Source organism: Zonotrichia leucophrys, chromosome 1A (assembly GCF_028769735.1).
Source record: "Zonotrichia leucophrys gambelii isolate GWCS_2022_RI chromosome 1A, RI_Zleu_2.0, whole genome shotgun sequence".
Classification (NCBI taxonomy): domain Eukaryota; kingdom Metazoa; phylum Chordata; class Aves; order Passeriformes; family Passerellidae; genus Zonotrichia; species Zonotrichia leucophrys.
Window position 1 is genome coordinate 66,060,137 of NC_088170.1, and position 22,222 is coordinate 66,082,358.

A 22,222-nucleotide genomic window follows, 5' to 3' on the forward strand; every position below is an offset into this window, starting at 1 on the left:
TGCACTCATCCTTATGGTATAGTTATGAGTACTTAAAATTAACTAGAGGAAAGTTTATTGCCTTTTTTTTTTTTTGAAACTGTGGTGTTTTCATCTTTCTGCCAGGTAAAGGTTTCAACTAGTATCCTGAACTAGTTTTAGATAGGAAAGTCAGTGCTGCCATGGATCAGCCTCCCTAAAATGCACCATCACCACCTAGTGACAGACAAGATATGAGTACCTAAAATTAACTAGAGGAAAGTTTATTGCCTTTTTTTTTTTGAAACTGTGGTGTTTTCATCTTTCTGCCAGGTAAATTTTTCAACTAGTATCCTGAACAAGAGCCTGCCCATCACACAACCATCTGTGACCAGGATATAGGTTTTAGATAGTAAAGTGCTGCCATGCATCAGCCTCCCTAAAATGCACCATCACCACCTAGTGATGGACAAGATATGAGTACCTAAAATTAACTAGAGGAGAGTTTATTGCCTTTTTTTGTCATATATAGTGATAGACAAGATATGAGTACCTAAAATTAACTAGAGGAAAGTTTATTGTCTTTTTTTTTGAAACTGTGGTGCTTTTCATCTTTCTGCCAGGTAAAGGTTTCAACTAGTATCCTGAACAAGAGCCTGCCCATCACACAACCATCTGTGAGCAGGATATAGGTTTTAGATAGTAAAGTCAGTGCTTTTCATGCATCAGCCTCCCTAAAAATCACCATCTAATGATAGAGAAGATATGAGTACCTAAAATTAACTAGGGGAAAGTTTATTGCCCTTTTTTTTGAAACTGTGGTGCTTTTCATCTTTCTGCCAGGTAAAGGTTTCAACTAGTATCCTGAACTAGTTTTAGATAGGAAAGTCAGTGCTGCCATGCATCAGCCTCCCTAAAAATGCACCATCACCACCTAGTGATGGACAAGGTATCAGTGAAGTGGTGGATTCCACTTAAGAGTAGAGAATTCACCACCTCACTGATATCTTGTGTATCACTTCTTCCTTCATCAGAACCACTTGTCTCTTCTTCTTTCCAAAGCATTGAGAGAAAACAAAGACAAAACATTTTGTATGACAACATCTGTTACAAGTGTTGGGAGCCAGCATTCTTACCCTTGGAGCACTCCAGTTGAGTTTAGGAAAAACACTGCCACCCAAGGAACTTATTGCTTCCTGAACTTTAGCTGTGAACTCGGGAAATTCTGGTGCCTGAACAAAGAACAACAGCAAAAAAATAAATTTCAATACATTTAATAGAAGTGTAGCCATCTTCTAAATACTATTAGAAATATATATTGCATTAGAAATAAGTCCAAAATCAGTATGAACCTCAGAAACATAGCATACAATAAAATGATAAATAAATCACTTTATCAAATCTGTCATTTTTTCAATCAGACAAAACTGAAAATGCTCCCAGTTCTCCCTCTCATTACTAGCAAGTATCATGAACTTCAGGAGAAAACCCAAAACATCCTAACAGTCACCATGAAATCTGCAATAGTTGGCAAAAATACAAGTCAAATAACCAGACCTTAAATCCTTACCTGTTGGTTTATATCCTGTGGTAAATTATTGTATACAAATAAGATCCAGTAATATTTAAACTTCTAAAGAGTGATTTTAGAATTAAACATATCTTTATAAATTCCTAGGCAATTTGAGTGACAGCTGCTCATTCAGGCTCTAGTTTTATAAAATGTTAGTAATACTTAAACTAATCTGCTCTTCAATTATGTTTTAAAGTAGCTGCTTAACAATATATGGATTCAAAATAGAGGACACACTGCAAAGGTTGGAGTAGAAAACCTTGCCTTGTAAAGAACATTGAAAATCTAAGATTGAGGTAAAAAAAACCCCAACTCTTCAGGCTGCTCCAAACTCTACCCTGAATGTGGTGCTACAGAAAATAAACAGGTTGCTGACCTTTAAAATAATATGAAAGGATTTGAAGCATATGTCAAAGGTTTTTCATGTAATAGGATTTATAACAAGAAGTATATAGGAACATGATTTTTACCTATTTTGAAACTCAATTCAAAAGTAACTCCTAGGCTAAAGCTAATTGATGCCTCTAAAACAACAAAACCCTCACAGCCATACAAGTGAATAAAAAACCTCATACATGCTGGCATCTCCTCACTGCAACTTCCCCAAATGCAAACACTTTAAAAAACCTTCTCACATTTTAGTGCAGTGACCTGGACTGAACTTCAAGCATTCTGAACCTTTCCTTCATATGTTACCTTGTCTCCATGGGAAACTACACTAGGAAAACTGAAAAAAACACTTCTCTAATTTTATTTTTAGACTTTCAGTTGATTCTGGAAACTGCTCCTGCAAGAAGTAAAACTCTTCATCCACTGCATTCTGATCCAAGCTTGTCTTGTTTTGACAGGAATCAGGAGTCCTGCTATATATGTAATACCAGCACATGCTAAGCCTCCTTGGGAAAATGTTACCAATGTGTTATTTGATTAATACAAGAGGATAAATATACACACTAGAGGAAAGCTCTACAACTGCATAAACAAGCTGGACTCCATCATTTCCTGAATTCTGAATGCCTGGCTTTGTAACCATTAATATTAATGCAAGTTATTCTAAAACAGAATTTTCTGCCCCTCCACTTCCCTGATGAGGAAGCTGCAGACTTACCTAGATATACAAAAGTCATTTGCCCTGTGCTCTTCTGACAGGTAAATACCTCTTAATTATGCATTTCCTTATTGTGTTCTACATTATAACAGAACCTAATTAAAAACTCTGCTTTTACTTATTTAGCATCATCACCATGAGCTTTGCAAACCATATGATGGATCCTAAACCCTTTGTTTTAAATAACTGACAATTAAGGGAATCTGGGTTATCAAAGGTTAAATATTTGAACTGAAGATTAATCAGAGTACACAAATTTGAAATGTAATCGTTTTAAACTCTAGGCTATAAATTTTGTGCTAGCAGAAGCACCACTCAAAGCAGGGCTGTGATTATATGGCACCTAATCCAACATGAACAATTCCACATCCTGATGAACATTAGGGAGCTAAAGTCATAGCATTGATGGCAGACAAGTGCCTTGAGTACTTTAACTCTGACAGTGACAGGGCAACAGCAAAATTTCAAAAAAAGATGCAAGAAAAACATCAAGAAAGCCTGGTTTGCATCCATCATGATCCTGACCCCATGTGCAAGGAAACCATAAGGACAGAAAAAGAAAAGAAAACATGATAGAGAGAGATGTACTAAGAAGAAATAATGGCACATCACGAGAAAAGTTGTGAAGATTAAGCTGCAGGGGCTTGGTTCCTTCTGCATCCAGTCTGATTAAATAATTTGGAGATACTCAAAGTGGTGAAAATGAAAGAGCTATATTTAGAGCTGTACTGCAGCTCATTTCCTAGGGTCTAACAAGTGTATGATTGTCAGGGATGAAGAAAAGTGTTTTATTTTAGTTAAATAAAATTAAGCCAGCAAAACCTTTTGGAAGTTACAGACATCTATACTGCCACCCATCTAAAATGGTCTGAAAAATGTTAAATACAGCAAGAGATATCTCTAACCAGCAACAAGTTTGTGCCACAAGGCTGCAGAAAGGAAACTGCTGCCAAACCCACTGGGCTTTCACAGGACCTTACCTTAAGTGTTGTAGTGTTCTCATCATCTGACCACTGTTCAAAATAAGAACAAACCAAAGGTTACCAGCTTCCTGAGCCATCCTTTATAATTTATGAGAATATCAGAATTCATGCAGCCTCTTACAACATGGAGTTCAAATCATTGCCCCAGACAGCATAACATCACCATCCTGCAATTGTTTTGGCTGTAAAGTAAGACAGGAAAACACTGTATATTCAGTGTTGGGGTAAGAGTTATGTGGAGTTATGTAGCTCCAGTTAAAAGCTATGGAGAGCAGAAGTACTACTCTAAAGTATTGATAAAAAGATATCTCTAGATGTTTCAAATTTGATTTATTTCAGAAAGATGGGCATTTCAGAACTCAGTTTTCCCAATCTACAGCTTGTCTCCAGCTCCAGCACTTCCATCCTTAGACTCATGATCCATTAGCTTCACTTTTATTTCTTTTTCATCTCCTTTTTGTACCTTCTGTCACTTGTAATTACAACATTTTTCAGTGTTTTCCCTCTAGAATGGCCTTCTGAGTTATCATGGCCTCAGAAACTTTCACTGTTTGTTGAAGTAACTACTCCAAATGTACTCCTAATTTTTCAGGGCATGAAACAGCATTAAGTTCAATTTCAACATTTCCCAATCATGATTACAAATGCAATTGTCAAGAAATGAAAAATAAAAAAAAAACAACTTCTGTGGAAGAGCATGGAAATATCTTAAACTTTCCCTGACTTCCCAGCATAAGTGATCACATATTTATGTTTTTCATGGCAACTACCACATTATAATTATTTCTGTGAAGGACTCTCTGCACTTATAAATTATGCAGAAAAAGTTATACACTCATATTTTTCTCAAGAGACTCGACATTAATTTGCATTTTATGCTGACCTGTATCTCCTCTGCATCATCACTCCCCTCCTGAGCATGACTTGGTGGATCTTCTCTGAAACAAAAAATTAACAGGAAAAAAAATTAAGCACTGGAGTTTGACTTGACCATGTCCATTACATTTCCACAGCATTTCCAGCTCTGGATGTCAAAATGTTTTTGTAAGAAGATTAATCCTCAGAACCCTGGCAGAGAAAAATCAGAGATGCCAATACTGAAAACTAAAGACCAAATAGCTGGCATTAGGCCTAGGTCCCACTCTGAACATTTTGTTTGTTTCAAACTAGCAGATCACTTTTTGCTCTCAAACACCATTGAAGCTTTTCAGCACCCTGTCAATGATTTTTTGACACCCTGTTAATGATTCTTTTCCAACTTTACTGTACTCTGACACAAACACAAATTAACTTTTTTTAATAAGTTCAATTTAAATTTTTGCCTCCATACTCCCTTTCCAAGTAAAAATTCATAAACCTTGAGTTTCAAATGTCAACTTGTGAATTTCTAGCTCTGAAAAGAAATTGTCCAGACACTCAGCACACAGACCAAAGATGATCCTATGGAAAGTGGAGAGTGCAGCAAACAGGGCAAGGGCAAATGTACATCCCTGGCAAAAGTCAATTCTTAGACAAGCTGAGTCTCTGCAGTTCCACAAGGACTAAACCATCAATCCAGTGTTTGAGATCTAGAGGGCAGATAGGGGTGCACTGAAGGTTAGAGGCAATCTTGGCCTTGACTGCAACAAGATCACATTCACTTATAGCTAAGGAAATTCAACTCAGAGAAAAAAAAGTTTTCTAAAATGGATTTTAACTGCAAACATCTTGAAAATGCAATTTAAGTCAATCATACAGCTATCCATTACTCCATTGAAGACAGCAAAATTGTAGAACACAGCTAAGCCAAACCTTCAATTTCAGCTTTTCTGAAGGCTTATTAAAATCTACAGCTGCTGCTAAATAAATTGCACAGTTCTGCAGAAGCAGGTGACAATACTGCTTCTGATCCAGAATAGTTTAAAAAACAATTCTAATTTTCTGGATATCCTTTAATAAGAAAAATAATTTAGAAATTAAAAATTAAACCCTTTTGTGTTTACAAAGTGTTTAAACAGCTTCTATTTTTATATAAATTGATAGCTGATAAATCAAACCAAGCTCCCTTTCACCCCCAGCCTCACTGGCTGCTCTGCAAGGGGCAAACTCCCAGGTAGGGAATCCTGGAGTGAGGACTGATTTCTGAGTTTGAGCATTGACAAGATGCAGGCAGCAACCATTCCACAAGGGAACCACACACTGAGATCCCACACAGAAACAGAGAGCAAGGCCTGTGTCCTTCCCAACTGCTCCTGCTACCTCCCCACTCATTCTTCTGCATCCAAAATCCTGCCATGGGTGTTCACACAGGACATTCAGCTTTGTCATAAGCATGGATCACCCACATGCAAATAATTGTATAAAATGTTACTAATTACTGAGTCTGTATATAACTTATTTTATTGAGAATTAAGGAAATGTCACTTCACCCCTGGACTGGCATGGGACAGGTCAAGCCTGCGAATTGGACCCAACCAGATCCAAAGAAGCAAACACAAACCATCAGCTGAGCATCCCAAAGAATGGTACTCTCCCCAAAGAAGGGTGGAGGAAAAAATGAAAGGACTTTGTCCACTTGGTCTAGAAGGAACTGTAGTTCATGGATTTTAAGATCTGCTTCAGGCACCAGCAAATCCAGCTGTACTAACAACAGTCAGCCCATTCACATGCTCACACAGTAGGAGGTTTACTGCAGTCACACTGCTCAAATTGAGAAACTCATTATGCTCAATACAATATGAAAATACAAAATAGTGCTGTGAATAAAAAAATGGCATTAATACTTGGGAGCTGGGGAGAAAACACACTTTACCTTCCAGAAACCACCAGTGTTCCATCATCCAGCAAATACTCTTTCACATTCTCTGGCAGGGGAAGAATAACACTGGAAGAAATGTGAAAATCTTTTTAATACTTTATTATTACTTGTTATAATAAAATTCCTAGTGGAATAAAATAATTTGTTTTTTTCATAGCACATACCCCAACAACACTAAGTTTTATCCTCTAACACTATGGAAGAAAATTCTCTTTTGCCTATCTTATCCCTCACTCAAAAAAAGCAATGCCCATTTTCCCTCCATGGATGCATAGGACAAAAATTTTAGATGAAATACACAAAAATGCATAACTCCTTCAAAGCTCTAAGAAATTCCAAGTAAAATTATGTACAACTTGTGAAGAGACAACTAAAGTTTTCCTTCTGAAATCCAAATCAGAATTTGCCTATGCCATCCTAACATTCCAAAAACGCAGGACTATCACTAAACTTACCAAAAATAAACACTAAGAAAGATAAAAGATCAAATGCTTTGATTACTAAAAGCATGATGTCAGCACTTTTTGATCCAGCAGGGCAGCTATCTCCACTTTCCTGAGCTACTGGTAGTTCTTGTTACCATCTCATGACCTGCAGCAGCACCTTAGAAACTGCAGAACTTCCTATAGCTCCCAGAAATACACAGAAACACCAAGGTGGCCACTTGGGTTGGATCTATTCAGTCACGGTTTAAGCAGGAATAGCAATGTGGATAGCAGGATGTGGATAATAAGAACAGAGTGGATATCTCCTGATGCTCAGCATGGAGTCCCAGCAGGAGTGCAGGGAGCACAGGGGTGCCTGGCCTGCCCCTGGGCTTCCCAAAACACTCCCTTGGGATGCAGAGAGAAAAGCCCAGATCCCTGGGGTGTAGCTGATGGCTCAATCAATCCTCCACCACCTCCAGCCCAGCTCTGCCCCACACAGGGCCCTCTATCTGACCCAACCCCACAGAATCCAGAATGGGTCAGGCTGGAAGGGAGCACAGGGCTCAGCTGCTCCCGCCTCCCTGCTCAGGCAGGGCCATCCCAGAGCACAGGGCACAGGGATGTGCCCAGACACTGCTGGAATATCTCCAGTGAGGGAGACTCCACAGCCTCCCTGGGCAATCTGCTCCAGTGCTCGGTCACTGCCCAGGACAGAAATTCTTCCTCACATTCAGGTGGAGCTTCTGGGCATCAATTTCTGCCCTTTGCCTTCTATTGCTGGGCACCACCAAGCAGAGCCTGCTCCATGCTTTGGCAACCCCTCTTTAGATATTTATATCCATTAATGTAGTCCCATCCTTTGGGACCCCCTCTTTAGATATTTATATCCATTAATGAAGTCCCTTCTCAGTCATCTCTTTTTCCTTCCAGTACTTTAAGGGAACTCGCAGGAAAGATGGAGCAAGACTATTTACAAGAGACTAGTGATAGCACATGGGGGAACGGGTTAAAACTGAGAGAGAGTCAGTTTAGACAGATATTAGTGTTCTAAATTCTTTCTTGCGAGGGTGGTGAGGCCCTGGCACAGGCTGCCCAGAGAAGCTGTGGCTGCCCCATCCCTGGAGGTTGGAAGGAGCTTGGAGCACCCTGGTCTAGAGAGGGTGTCCCTGCCAATGGCGGGGGATTGGAACCAGAAGATCTTTAAGGTCCCTCCTAACCCAAACCATTCTGTGATCCGTGAACAGGCCCAGTCCCCTCAGCTTTTCCAGTCCCTTAACACGCTCGGAGCCTTGCACTGGACCCGCTCCAGGATCTCCATGTCCCTCCTGCTCTGAGGAGCCCAGAAGCGGACACAGCACGCCAGGTGAGCTCAGCAGGGCTGAGGGAAGGAGCAGGACACCCTCCCTCGCCCCACACGCTCCCCTAATGCCCCCACCGCCTCCCGCAGCCCCCGCCGCCCCTCACCGCCCGCACCTGCGGATGGTGACTGCCTTGAAGAGGGGGTACCACACGGAGAACTGGCAGTGCGCCACCTGCTCCTTCTTCATCCTCCTCCTCCTCAGCGCGGCCGCTCCCGGAAGCTCCCGCTCCGCCCGGAACCTCCCGCGCAGCTCCAGGCGCCGCCCGGCGCCATCGCCGGCGCACCGGGCCCGGCCCCGCCCCGCCGCCCCAACGCTGCCCGGAGCCGGCGGCGCCCGGAGCGTCCCGCGGCGCTGCCTTCGCTCTGCTCTGCCCTGCCCGAGCCCAGGAATGGCTGAGTAACGCCTGATCCTTGTAGGTTCTGCCGTCCTCCCTGTGCCCGCGTGTGCCCTGCATGGAGCTGTTTCATAGATGGGAAGGGATCTTAAAGATCATCCAGTTCCAGTCACCCCCTGCCACGGGCGGGGACGCCTCCCATGTGAGACCGGGTTGCTCAAGGCTTTATCCGACCTGGCATCCACAGCTCCCTGGGCAATCTGTTCTGCTGTCTCACCACCCTCACCGTAAAGGATTTCTGCCTAATATCTCACCTAAATTTCCCCTCTTTCAATTTGTACCCATTACCCCTTGTTCTATCGCTGCAGTTGTGATGAACAGGCCCTGTCCAGCTTCACTGTAGCTCCTTCAGCTGCTGGAAGGTGCTCTGAAGTCTCCACACCACCTTCTCCAATTTTCTCAGCCTGTCTGTGTAGGGGAGGTGTTCTGGTCCTTTTATCAACTCCGTGGTCTCCTCTGTGCTTGATCTGACAGCACCATGTCCTTTAGTTGTGTCTGGGACACAGAACTGTGCACAGAGCCCCAGGTGGGCTCTCACAAGGGCAGGGGAGAGGGGCAGAGCCTTTGGGTGCAGCCCTGGGCTGTGAGCTCACACTCTCAGCTCATGTTAAGATTTTTATCAACCACTATTTCATTTTGCTCAGTCCCAAGTCAGGCATTAACAGAGCAGTATGGGGGATATTTAAGCCCCGTGGTTCAGCTGTTGTGTCCCCTGCATGGCATTGTTTCCATGCCATGTTTCCTCCTGTGCTGTCCCATCTGCAGTCTGGGGTGTCTCCCCTGTAGCCATATTTTCTGAAAAATCCTTTCCTTAGGGTTTTTCCTCCTGAGAAGCTGTGAGGCTTCAGGAACAAAATGTAAACAATGATTATCTGCTGCTGTGGAATGCAACAGGTGCATCTGGGATTGGTCTCATGTGGTTGTTTCTAATTAATGGCCAATCACAGTCAGCTGGCTCAGACTCTCTGTCCAAGACACAAGCCTTTGTTATTCATTCTTCTTTTCTCTTCTTAGCTAGCCTTCTAAAGAAATCCTTTCTTCTATTCTTTTAGTATAGTTTTAATATAATATCTATCATAAAATAATCAATCAAGCCTTCTGAAACATGGAGTCAGATCCTCATCTCCTCCCTCATCCTCGGACCCCTGTGAGCACGGTCAGACTCGCCAGCTGTGTGAGACCTCAGCTCTTGGGAAGGTTGATAACACCATGGGGCTGCCTCTCACCCTCTTCTGCTTCTGGGAGATAATCCTTGTTTGCTTTGCAGTTACTTGCCCATGTTTAATTTGGCACTCACTCATCCATGCTTCTAGATACCGTGATAAAAACAAAACATTCCCCCCCTACTTTTCTCCCTCCCTTCAACTTAATTGCTACTTAATTGATTTTTTTTCTAGAACCATAGCATTAAAGTGCAAGTAACAAGTTTTAAGTTCCTTAGGAGTTTTTAATGATGTTTATCTGAAGCTTAGATATCTCAGAGTGCTGTTGGTTAAATCGTTGCCAGTGTCTCTTTTGCACATTCTTTATAAGAAAATCTATATTTCATTTGACCTTGAATTTGCCATGGGACTCTCTTTGCTCAGCTTCCATTAAATCTGGTTGCTGTCAGCTGGAATGTGTGTTTGGATCAGAGAATGTCTTCTGAAAAGAGATTTAGGAAAGCTAATCCATCCATCTAAGTATTAATATTGAAGTATATTTCTGATATCTTGACTTCTCTCTCCAACTGATTCACAGACCTTGGCTGGCTTAAGATTTTAACTGCTGGGAAGGATAATTTGGAAACTGTAGAATGGCTGGATGCTGCCCTGAAAGGAAGCCACTCAACAAAGAAATAAGCAATGGGAATAAAATTACATGTTTTGTAAATGGCATGGCTTTTTCAGGACAGAATTGACTCCAGTTGGAAATAAATAGAAGTAGCATGATTTCCAGCAGTACACTTTAACATTGGACACAAAAACTACCAAAGTAGAAAACATTTATTTCCCCCCATAATTGATAGTTTGAGTGCTGTTGATTCATGTTAAGGTAGCTGATAAATGTGGGTACTTTGACATATTCTCAAGATTGCATTTATAACAATTAAAAATGTGTATTCTTAGAGCTCATGTAATCCTAAGTCAGGTTCAAGGCTGCTGTATCAGCTGCACTGAATTTTTAACTCAGATGAACTCATATTTACATGCAGAGTGAATTTTATGAGGTAGAAGAACTGCAAGACAAGGCATGTTCTGAAAGCTAAATAGGCCTTTAGAAACCTCACATTTTAGTGTTACATTTAATTTTCACTTGCAGCTAATTCTGTTTATGAACAGGAGACGTTGCCATCCTTGACAGCATGACTAACGTGAGATGCCAGAATTGCAGCCTTCATTTAACCAAACAGTATTTCAGCTTTCTAACAGCAGAAATTCTCACTTCTCTACTGCCAACTGAATCTGGGCAAAAATACTGTTTTATGGAACTTCTGAAAATGTCACTATACATAGAGTTACTGCACCCACTTGTGGAGGAGACCCAAACTACAGAAGCTGGGCCAGATCAGCATTCCCCTCTCTTTGAGGTGTTCACCCAATTTAGGTTTTAGTGATAATTCAAACCACTGAAACTGGGTATTTTTGTTGTTGTTATAAGTAGCAAGTCACTGCTGAATCTCTCAGGAGAGAAAGAGCTGTTTTGAAAACAGATTCTGCCATGAGATGAGGCTCTAGTATTTATTTTTTTTTTCATGATACAGCTGTGGTAATCCACATTTGGGAAAGATACACTGATATTTGTGCAGAAGGATTGGGGTGATCAATGGAACAGGATTTTCTGTGAGGGGAGAGTAAAAGAGGAAGACTTAGCCCAATCCAAAGACAACTTTGACAAGGCTATGGTTCACTCTCTACTCCTTTGATATATTTATATTGACAATGCAAAAGGTTATAATTCTTTCCAAATGCAGGAGGTGAATTTGTTGTAGCTGGGCATGTAAGGTTTTTGTGTTTTTAAAGCTATCACACAGAGCCTGCTTTGTCTGTTTCTCCTGGCCTGTGTTTGGTGGAAAGCTTGGTCCTGTATTTGAGAGTCACAGCATGAGACATGGCCATTGTCCAGGTAAAACTCCTCAATCCTAAGAGAAGGGAGTTCCAAACATTGGAACAGCTGACTGAACTGAAGTGGGATAGAGACTGGAACACAAGCAAATGAGCAGTTTGTGTTACAAATAGTGGTAAGACAGATAATAAAACTGTAGATTTGGAAAGGAGCTTCATTGCCTTAAAAGAATATTATAGATTTTTTTAAATTTTTTTTTTTTAAGGAACAGAATTTGGTTTAACAGGTCAGGGTTTCTTTTCAAGACTTATGTTACATAAACCAGTCTTCACATTTTACTTGTATCACCAACTTCACCCCAAACCACTTTCTTAAGAATTAAGAGAGAGCCTGCCCTGTGTACAGCCCAAGGCAATGGTTTAATGCACTTTAGTTTTACTCTTGCTGATAAACAGAAAGATTTAGTCCTACCTGTTCCTTTTAACTACTTACTGCAAGCCCATGGCAATGCACTATGTTAAAAAGCTGATTGTTGCTCTTTCATGTTTCACTGGTGTGCAACAGATGTTACCACAAAAGGATAAATATGAAGTAAAAAATGAAAGTGCTGAAGCTGGGTGTGAAGCTTTTCACACACTTGGCTACTGTTCTTGCTAGAGACCCCACAGATCACTACTAATCCATAGCTGAAGTCATGGAAAGATTCTTTCTGACTTTTTGGAAAGATTATGACCATCAATGCTATGGATGATTGAGATCTTAAAGATCATCTCATCTCATCTCATCTCATCTCATCTCATCTCATCTCATCTCATCTCATCTCATCTCATCTCATCTCATCTCATCTCATTTCTCCTGGTGTTTAAACTGATTTGTTTCTTTTCACTGGATTTTCCTTATGATTCATGATTATTTTCAGGACTTCAGTATTAAGTTAATATCAGAGGTGCTTTCCCTGGTATGTTTCTGTGCTGAAAGTGCCCTGCAGTTCCACAGTGACACAGGCTCAGTCTCTAATACATTTTTTTCCTGCTGCCTGCTGTGTCTTTAGGCTGGAACTGGATGGGGGGAGTGAATAATTTCACTTTCCTGGGGATGCAGGCTGAGGCACAAGCTGCAGGTGCAGAGCCTTGCTTTGGACACTTTTTAAAATGCAAATGCTGCCTTTTGCATGGTGTTGGACACATCATTCCCAGTAAAATACTCATGCCATGGTCACACCATCACACCTGCCCCATGTGCTGCACAGACTTGCAATGTGTAGTTTTTTGACCTTGTTTTTAGTGGAAGGATTGAGTAATTTATGTGTTTATTTGTGGTGTAAGCTGGAGGTGGGTTCTAGTTCTTATTTTTAATAGCAGAGACTTTTTACCACTGAAGTCCTGGTAGAAGGTATAAGGTCTAAGGTTTGGTATTAGGTTTTTTTGCATTTCACAGTGCAGTGCACAGTCCTGTTGTCCAGACACTGTTGACAAAGCATTTCACCCAGATCAGAATGAAACTTTTTGAAATGCATTCTTGTCTGTATGTGTGTCTGACATTTGAAGACATTTAACTGTCTTCAGCTGCCATAGCTACCTGACAGCTGATAGCACTGTTAAAATTATACAGATCAGGGATTTGACCCAAATTTACATTTCTCCTTTGAGTTATTTGGCTCTGAAATCACTGGGTGGAGCTGAAAGCATGAATTGAACTTGCCATCACACGTCCCTGACTTTCTCCAACAAGCTATATTTGTTAATTTACGGTGCAGAAATGAACCTTTTAACTTTACACTGAACGCAAATATTGATTTTGTTTCATATATATCTGGACTTTGCACAGGAGGGGAAAAACCTGGCATTGCTGAAAATGGCAGCTGAGACATCCACAGAAGTTGCAAAAACAGCCAAACAATCTGTCCTTAAGGAAGAGGTACAGCATGCTTGGGTTGGGCAATTTTGTTGTTAAATAACAATTATTTGTGAGTTTGTGAGTGCAGAGTACAAAATGCTAGAGAGGCTGGATGTTCATTAAAAGACAAAAAATTTCCTGATTGTCAGAGAGTTTAAAGGGTGTGACATTCCTCTTTATTGAAATAATTATATAAATTATCAATAAGGAGAGAGAAATCTACAGAAATCTACAGTGTTGCATTATTTTAAGCTGCTTCTCTTTCTTTTCAGATTTTGCATCTGTTTCTTGTATTGTCTCTTCAGGAGGTTTTTCAGTGTTCAGAAATAATGCTGATATCTCTGAGAGACTTTACAAATTGGTGGGTTATGAAACTCAGCAATTTTCTCTTTCAAACAGTTTTCTGTTCCTTTAAGGTGCTTTAACATTTAGGATTGTACCATGTTTTATGTTTGCTGAAAAGATTTTAATTTGGATAATCGCTGTTTCAAAGACATCAGTAAGGAAGTAGTAAGAATAATAGCAGTCCTAAAAAAGGATCCTGGAGGTATTTCATTCTTATTAGAAGCACTTTCACCCGAAACTGCCTGTATTTGTTTCTGTTGCCTTTAAATGAAATTTTAAAAGTTAATCTTTGGTGTTAAGGCAGGTTTGGCAGTGTCCTGCTCGTGCTATAACACAAATGTGCTTTCTTTTATTTGTTCTTCATGGAGTGAACACACTTTTGGAATTTCTTCCAGTTTCACAGCACAAGGAAAGAAGAGATTTGTTTGTATTATGTCTTTTCTCTTAGGCATTTTTAATATGAATATTTCACAAGCATAAAGGATTTGATTTTTGTAATCTTTTTGGGTTTTCTATTAAGAGCTGGGTATTTTGCAGGCAGCATTTTCATTTTATCCTCTTTTGGTTTGGTTTTGTATAGGTTTTTTATGATTTTTGGTTTGGTTTGTTGTTTAGGTTTTTTTTAATTTTTCTTTGTTATTCTCTTTTTTAAACAATGTGCTCTTTGATATGACTGGAAATTTAGAGTTAGATCTTACATATTTTAAGCTATTTACTTGTTTCAATCATTTTGTGGGCTTAATACAGAGAAGCATTTACCCTCTTTCTGCCAGTGGCTCTTATATCAGAAGTGGTTCTGTAACCTGCATAAAGAATTTGGACTGATGCTGGACTGTCTTCCATGAAAGTGGGAGCTGAATTTATTTCATTCTTCCTTTTTCTGGGAAGGCACATTCAGGCTGGTATAAGCAGATGGTTTTTGCCCATCAAAGTAATAGACAAAGAAATAAAAATAATTCCTTTTAAAACAAGTTACAGTAAAAGAGGCAAACTGCTAGGTTGATATCTAGGGATTTTTCCTCTTTTAAATGAATTATATAAAAGATGAGGAAACATCATAGGGAGAATAAACTCAGCCCAGAAGAGAAATTTGGTCATTGTGCTAATGCCAAGCACTCACTCTCAGAACCCTAAAGGGGACAGATTGGTATCACTCTCACAGCAGCAGAATACAGCAGGTACACACAGCCACAGTCTGGGATCAGGGCAAGAAAATGTCAGGATAGTTTGGTTTTCAGTCTTGCATGCTCAGCTTTTGGGCTGTGCTCCCTGCTGAGGGGGCACTCGTGAGCTCCAGTGTGGCTGAAGTGTCTGGGCTGCACTGAGACCCTTCTGCAGCTGATATATTACCCTTGCAAAATCCTACTAAAAATGAGGACTTTGCAGTGCATAAAATGCCACTGAATCCATCAAAACTTGGTTATAAAATTCATGTTAAGAAAAGCTACTGTCTTGGGGTTATATTTTTATTCATATTCAAGAATTTAGAGTAATTTTTTTTCTGTATTAGCAACAGGAATGCTGTTGCACATTCCTGCAGGTGGTGTGATGCTGAAATTTGTCTTCAAAAGAACCTAAAAAAATTGTGGTTTTTCTTCCAATTCTTTGGGATTAATTTTACAATGTATTTAACAAAGAATTCTTTATTTTAGGTGATTGTAGAAAGACAATGGTTGAAGCTTTCAGAAACAACTTACACTGATCCCTTTGGGAAAACCAGGTAATTCTCTCTCTGCTGTTCAAAATTCCCAATTGCACAGGCTGGGTCCAGGTAGAGAGCATGAGCATTACAAACACATCCCTCCACACAAGATCAGAGGTTTGTGAGGTTCCTTCAGAGTTCCTGCTGTTCAGAGGAGAGAATCTTGCTCTGGCAGATGTGCAAGCATTGAGATTGAATTTGGCTCCTAAATCCTCTTGGGCACATTGGGTTGTGCTGCATTTCCAGTTCTTTGGAAAGATGTTACACAGAAGCAAATTCCAGCTGTGCAACTACTGTGTGACAATCAGAGTCCATCCTGTGGCTTTTCTGGTTCTTTATTACAGGCTCCTTTTTCCATGCTGGTGGTGCTGGATTCTCCATATTATTGACAAATTATTGTCCTCTTGTATGTTATCATTTCTGTCCAATTCTTTTGTACTCTTTAGTTTTGCTGTGTTTATGTAGGTGTTACAACATGGCTTTAGTTCCCTCCCCTTAATGTGTCAGATTCTGTGCTGATTGCTCTCTCTAGTGCCTCCCACCCCATCAGCAGAGTATCCTCTTAAAATTAGCAAGATTGGATTTTTTTGTGTAACTAAAACTAACTATTTTCTCTCTCCCCTTAAGTAGGTAAAAGAAAATTACACTTTAGACATTTTATAGTGGCAGTGTATGACAGGGCCTGTCTGTGGCCTGCTGCTTCTTACAGGGCCTCACAGTGTGGTGGTGCATCTTGCTTTAAGTGAAAGCAGCAAGGATAGAAGATGATTTATGTGTTCATTTCTTCTTTTCTCTGTTTAAACAGAACTTGGGAAACTGTAAAGCGTACTGGCAACAAAAAGGGAGTTACAGCTGATGGTAAGAATTGGTGGCTTTTTCTGTTTGCTTTTTTTTCCTGTGAAAGTCCTCCTGCTAAGCTGACAATGCAGATTTGGAGCTGATCTGTTGTGAATGAGTGAGGATGTGGAACAGGTGGCTTGGCAGAGCTGGCTATACCCTGAGCTAATGAAAGGCTGACTGAGGTGCTGAAGAATCAGAACCTCACTGGTGGGAGAGCCTTCCCAAGGGCACTGTGTTCACTTTGAAATGATGGAGCCCTTCCTAAGACATCAGGGGTGCTCTGACACAGAGTAGCTCTCAGACTGGTGGTTGGGTTTGCTGTTAGGGGCCAAGGGGCTCTTTGGGACATGATTTAGAAATGGAGAGCAGAGAGTTCCCTACAGAGGCTTTCAAGCAGTTTTTGTAGGCAGGAGAGCCCTTCCTGAGGCTCAGTCCTGCTTGGTTTGTGTGCCTCTGGCTTGCTGGGGAGCTTTGAAGATCTCTCACCATGCATGTTATAAAGAGCTTGAATTCATCATTCAGGGTTCTGGAGCAGGCATCCAAACATTTAATGCTCAGAGTAGAGTGTGTGGGTTCCTTTCCAGATCTGGCACTAAAATCTGACTTTCTGCTGTGCTCACATTGCATGTCCTGGTGTCTGCCATGGCTGTGGTAGGGGTAGCAGTGATAGCAGTGCTGCAGAGAACCCTGCACTACGACTGCATTGTCCTGGTGAAACAGTTCAGGCCCCCAATCAATGGCTACTGCTTGGAATTTCCTGCAGGTAAGTGGCTGAAACATTGGGATGAGTCACATATGGTTCAGTGTGTTTAGATGAGCTTGGAGTGTCCATCTTTATGTATCTTATAGGTTAGACTTGAGGATCTCCAAGGTGTTTTCCAAGTTAGTTGATTCTGTGATCTTAATGAAGCTGTGGCTGGAAAACCATGCTGAGCTCCACATGCTATTCCAAAATAGGAATATTTGATCATGAAAAAACAAAATAAGCTGTTATGATGTTAATAGATGTTTTAGCAATTGGAGAAAATTCCCTCCACTTCTCCTTTCTCTAAGAGTCAAAGCATTTGGCTTCTTTCCCTCATGAGAATATCAATGCCATTTTTGGGGAAGGCATCATGATTCTGTAGATAATTGGTTAAGGATGTAGGCAGCAGCATAATGAATCCAGGGACTGGAATCCTTCCTAACACTTATCCCTCTGTAAAGACAGAGTAGTCAGGATGTTTCCCCTCTTCCAGAAAGCTTGATTAGATCTCAGGATGGATATTGCAGTTAAGTGGGAAGCTTTTAATTGTTTTTGTGTGTTATGTGTCTCCCAGGCCTCATTGAGGAAAACGAGTCAGCAGAAAGTGCTGCGCTTCGAGAGCTGAAGGAAGAGACTGGCTACAAGGGGGAGGTCATTGAATGTACTCCAGGTCTTTGCTTTTTCTTATTTTTTCCCACTAAAGCTAATTCTGTCTTGCTGGCTACTCTAAATGTCTGAAATGCTCTAAACCAAAGAGAAAACCCAAGCAGATTAGCAGGGTAGCATCTCATGGCTGTAAAAGTGAAACTTTGGTCCTTTGATGTGAATCAGTTGCTGAACTTCAGTCTGAAGTAAGTTTGATGTCTGTAGAGATGAAGTTGCTATTAATTAAGATCCTTTACACAAAACCCAATTATTCAAGCTGTGATTTGGCATTTAAGTGTAAAGGTCTAAATTGCTGGACTTCTGTGAACAGCATCTGTGAACTTAGGAAAAAAAAGCTGCATAAAGCAGAGGTCACCCTTGTGTCAGCTGTGGGGAGGTGACAGTACTTGGGTTCTCCAGCTGGAAAGAAGAAAGGAGAGTAATTGGAGTTAATTCAGAGTTCATTTGGAACATGATTGTTCCAATCCTATGCTTCCTACATGAGATAAAATGAAGGCAAAGTGAGGATCATAAATCAAACTTGAGGAGGTAGGTGAAGCAACTTATAATTTTGAGGAAATGTCATTGCAGTTGAGCCTTGTCTCTCAGTTATTGGGTACAACTGCATGCTGGGGATTGGGAGAGGTTGGACACAGGTGATGGCAAAATTAGACTCCAACAGACTGAGGAAGTGTATTAGGGATAGTTCACAATAAATCTTTAGTCTGTGGAATGGAAAGTAAATTTGGCGGTGAAAACAAGTCTTCCCAGGGATCTGTAAAAGAGCTGAGTTACAGAAACATTACTTCTAAGAATTTGTGAAGACAAAGTTTTTGCTACTCTTACAGCACCAATGTCTGCCAAATATATATTCTCCTGTTGTATCAGATACATTTCTGTGAAAGCTTTTGTTAAAATGTCAAGGTGCCTGATTCCTGCTCTGAAAAATGAACCTCTCCATGTGCTTGTTGGCAGCTCTGTGCTTGGACCCAGGAATGTCAAACAGCACAACACACATCGTGAGTGTCATCATTAATGGAGATGAGGCTGAGAACACAAGACCTAAGCAAAACCTTGGTGAGTTTTGCACCATTTATTTGAAAATGTTGAGAAGATAACAAAACAATGGGTTTAAACAATTAACTCCACCACTTCATCTCTTCTGTCCTAACTGGTTTGGATAGTGCACATCCTTCCACTCACATCCTGCAGCCTAGATGAGCAGTGTGTCTCTGCTGAATCCACTGGGGAAGCCCAGGTGTGAAGTGTCAGCTGTTGGAACTCTCAGAATAAAACATTTCAGTGCCAAATTTCAGTGAGAGCCATAAGCACTTGTGGACCTAGAGACTGCTGTCAGTTGTAGCTTCACTCTGGAAGTAATTGCAGTGTCACTCCCAGTCAGTTAGCCATCAAATGCTTGTGAATTATAAACTCTGGTGTATTTCCACCCCTTAACCCACTGCTCTTTTCACTTGCAGATGATGGAGGTACGTAATGTGACTGGGATCTCACTGACAAGAGGGTCATGATTCTTCATGTGGCAAGTTTTACTTAGAAAAAGTCAGTTAAAACTGGTTTTTATTTGTGCTTGGGTAATCTCCTGAGCCTAATCAAATGTGCCTGAGGTTGACTTTGGCCTAGATGCAAATTCCTGTGGGGCATTATTACGTCAATTATCTTTCCCAGTACTGCACCTATAGCACCAGGATTTCAGGAAATACAAATTGCTGCCCCCACAACAGCTGTAGGTCAAGCCCTGAAGACAAGTAATTCAGAGACACAGGGGAGGGGTAAGCCAGCATCAATTCATCATTAACAAACCCTTTGAGATGGCTTGGTCTTGAAATGCATCTCCAACCCATTCCTGTACCAGGAGAAGCCAAACAAGTTTTCTTCAACAGTGCATTTTTCATTCTCAAAGGGAGGTTTCTCTTTTGGGGATTCTTATCCTTCATAGCTGCCAGCTACACTTTTTTCCCAACTGTTTTTCCAGCTTTTTTCTGCCAAGCGTGTTTTTTAGTGAGCCCAGTCACTGCCTTCCCCAATTTAATTGACCCTTTTTTGATACATGAAAGCTCACAACTTTTGGATGCTGACAATCATTAAATCAGTCTCTTTCCCCTTCTAAATTGCAAGAAACAGAGGATAGAGTTAAATTTCTTTACTGTTCACTAATTGAAGGATGTGTAAACCTTTTTCTTCTCTCCTAGAATTTGTGGAAGTTGTTACACTTCCAAAGAATGACCTACTGCAAAGGATTGATGGTAAGAGCTTTCTGACACATTAAATGCACTAACATGAGCTTCAAGAATCCCTTCTCAGGGCTCCTCATGTCATCTCTCACCCTAGAATACATCATGTTATAAAATATGTTAAGCAAAAAGCTGTGAGAGATCTGGCCAGGTATGCGAGCTAGTGATAGCAGGAGGAGTTTGCAGCATCTGGAATGCTACACATCTTCATTTTAGCAAGGACCTATATTTCTGTAAAGGTTTTAACAGCATCTCATCATTTGTTTTATTTTCAGAGCTGGTAGCAGAGGAGCAGCTGGCAGTGGATGCCAGGGTTTACACGTACGCCTTGGCTCTGAAGCGCGCAGCAGAAAAACCGCTCCAAGTTCCTTTCATGAAGTTCTAGAACTGGACAATGAGAAATTGAATTCAAAACTGCCCAAGCTGGATGGCTTAGAAGTATAACTCTTCTTGTAATCAAGGTCATTTACTTTACTTGTTGAGCAAAAAAAGTGTTTGTAGTAATGATTCTGGTATTTTTATTTCTAATTATGTAACTGACAAAAAGCATTTCTTCTAACTGCTCTGTCAAGCCTTGACAGAATATCCATAATAAAAATACTGTTTAATTTTCAGAATGGCTTATTTCTCTCTAGATTCCTTTCTGCACTTACAGTTCAGTATAGCAAAGATGCTTAGGTAACTGTGGTTGGTGTTATCACCATGGTTCCAAAGGAGGCGGAGGCAGGACAGTGAGTGAGGGTCTCTCTCTCACAGCACTCACTGCTGACATCTGGAGAGGGAAGAGCTCACAGTGGGCTTCAGTTTCTTCATGATGGAGAGCAGAGGGGCTGGCACTGATTTCTTCTCTCTGGGGGCGAGAGACAGGACCCAGGAATGGCCTGAAGTTGTGTCAGGGGCAGTTTCAGTTGGATATCAGGAAAGGGTTCTGCACCCAGAGGATGGTTGGACACTGGAACAGCTCCTCAGGGAACAGCACTGAGCCTGACAGTTCAAGATGTGTTTGGACAATGCTCTCAGGCACATGGTGAGATCCTTGGGATGTCCTGCACAAGGCCAGGAGTTGGACTCAGTGAGGTTTGCAGGTCCCTTCCAACTCAAAAATCACAGAATTGTAGAATATCCAATTAAGTAGTAATTCTCTGTGACAGGAGCAGGGAGAGCAGCACAGAACACTGTGCATGCTCTGGCTGAAGTAATTGAAATGGCAATTTCAAGAACTTCTATTGTGATTTAGACATGATGTTTCCTTCTCCCAGCCCTAACTAAACTATGCAGAAAGAGAAAACTGATTTGTCTGATCTAAAATAATGATCATGACTCCATCTACCAGTGCAAACCAGAACTGTGCAGGCCCAGCCAGGGGATCCTGCTGAAGGTCTGAGGTCACTTATGTGCCCTGAGGGCACAGCCTTGCAGTTTTCCCTCTCCTGAGGACATGTGTGTACTCAGGCTGCACCTTCATTCAGGCAAATCACTTCTAGGTACATCTTATCCCAAATAAACCTTCAGTGCATCTGCACACAGTGGGCTGCCACTAATTATGTAAACAGCCACCACAGCTGAAAGGTCAGGATCTCAGAGTTTAATAAACACACATCAAAATTAGTCCTGCCTCTGAAATAGATGAATGTGTATAATTGGGGACGCTTTCTGAAACAGAAAATTGCTCAAGAGTTTCTTACGTTCACAACACAAAGTTACTTTCAAAGTAAGAGTGAGAGAAGACAGAAGAAATGTGACATCAAAGGGAAAAAGTGATTACAGCAGAGCAGAAAAGCACAATGACTTTAAGGGGAGGAATCTTGAGATTTTTTTAAAATTGTGGCTGCTAAAAATTAATCAGAATTATATTCTAGAAAGAAAAAAATAAAGAGGAAGAAAGATCTGGAAAGCTCCCTATCTCGTTGTGGAAACCCAGGGCACTGGGAATATTTCTCTGTCTGCTCTGGGGTGCCCTGACCCCCAGGGGAGCCCTGACTTTGACCCTCATTCATGGAGAAAGTTTCCCAGACTTCAAGATAGACTGGAATCCACAAAAGTGTGAAATAGATTATAGAGAGTAGTGTAGGTGTGTCACTTGGTGAGAAATTTAGGTTTTGGGATTTTTAGTATGTAGTGGATGGAAGCAAGATGGAGGGCACAGGGTG

General features: G+C 41.0%; 2 protein-coding genes across 2 annotated transcripts in view; one reads left to right on the plus strand and one right to left on the minus strand.

Annotated features, from left to right (window-relative positions):
• Positions 1-8,451, minus strand: part of CDC123 (cell division cycle 123) — a 30,826-nt gene extending 22,375 nt beyond the window's left edge. The window contains exons 1-5 of the mRNA XM_064703027.1: positions 8,321-8,451; positions 6,414-6,485; positions 4,506-4,560; positions 3,620-3,652; positions 1,095-1,190 (exon numbers count right to left, since the gene is read on the minus strand). Of these exons, the coding sequence (XP_064559097.1) occupies positions 1,095-1,190; positions 3,620-3,652; positions 4,506-4,560; positions 6,414-6,485; positions 8,321-8,394 (330 nt within the window). The 5' untranslated portion in view covers positions 8,395-8,451. The remainder of the gene's footprint in view (positions 1-1,094; positions 1,191-3,619; positions 3,653-4,505; positions 4,561-6,413; positions 6,486-8,320) is intronic.
• Positions 8,452-8,502: 51 nt separating this feature from the next.
• Positions 8,503-20,680, plus strand: NUDT5 (nudix hydrolase 5). Its single transcript, XM_064703028.1, has 10 exons — positions 8,503-8,620; positions 13,475-13,564; positions 15,541-15,608; positions 16,396-16,448; positions 17,086-17,193; positions 17,750-17,845; positions 18,796-18,897; positions 19,299-19,307; positions 20,031-20,084; positions 20,348-20,680. The coding sequence occupies exons 2-10, from the start codon at positions 13,502-13,504 to the stop codon at positions 20,455-20,457; spliced, it is 663 nt and encodes a 220-aa protein (XP_064559098.1). The 5' UTR covers positions 8,503-8,620; positions 13,475-13,501; the 3' UTR covers positions 20,458-20,680.
• The last annotated feature ends 1,542 nt before the right edge of the window (positions 20,681-22,222 follow it).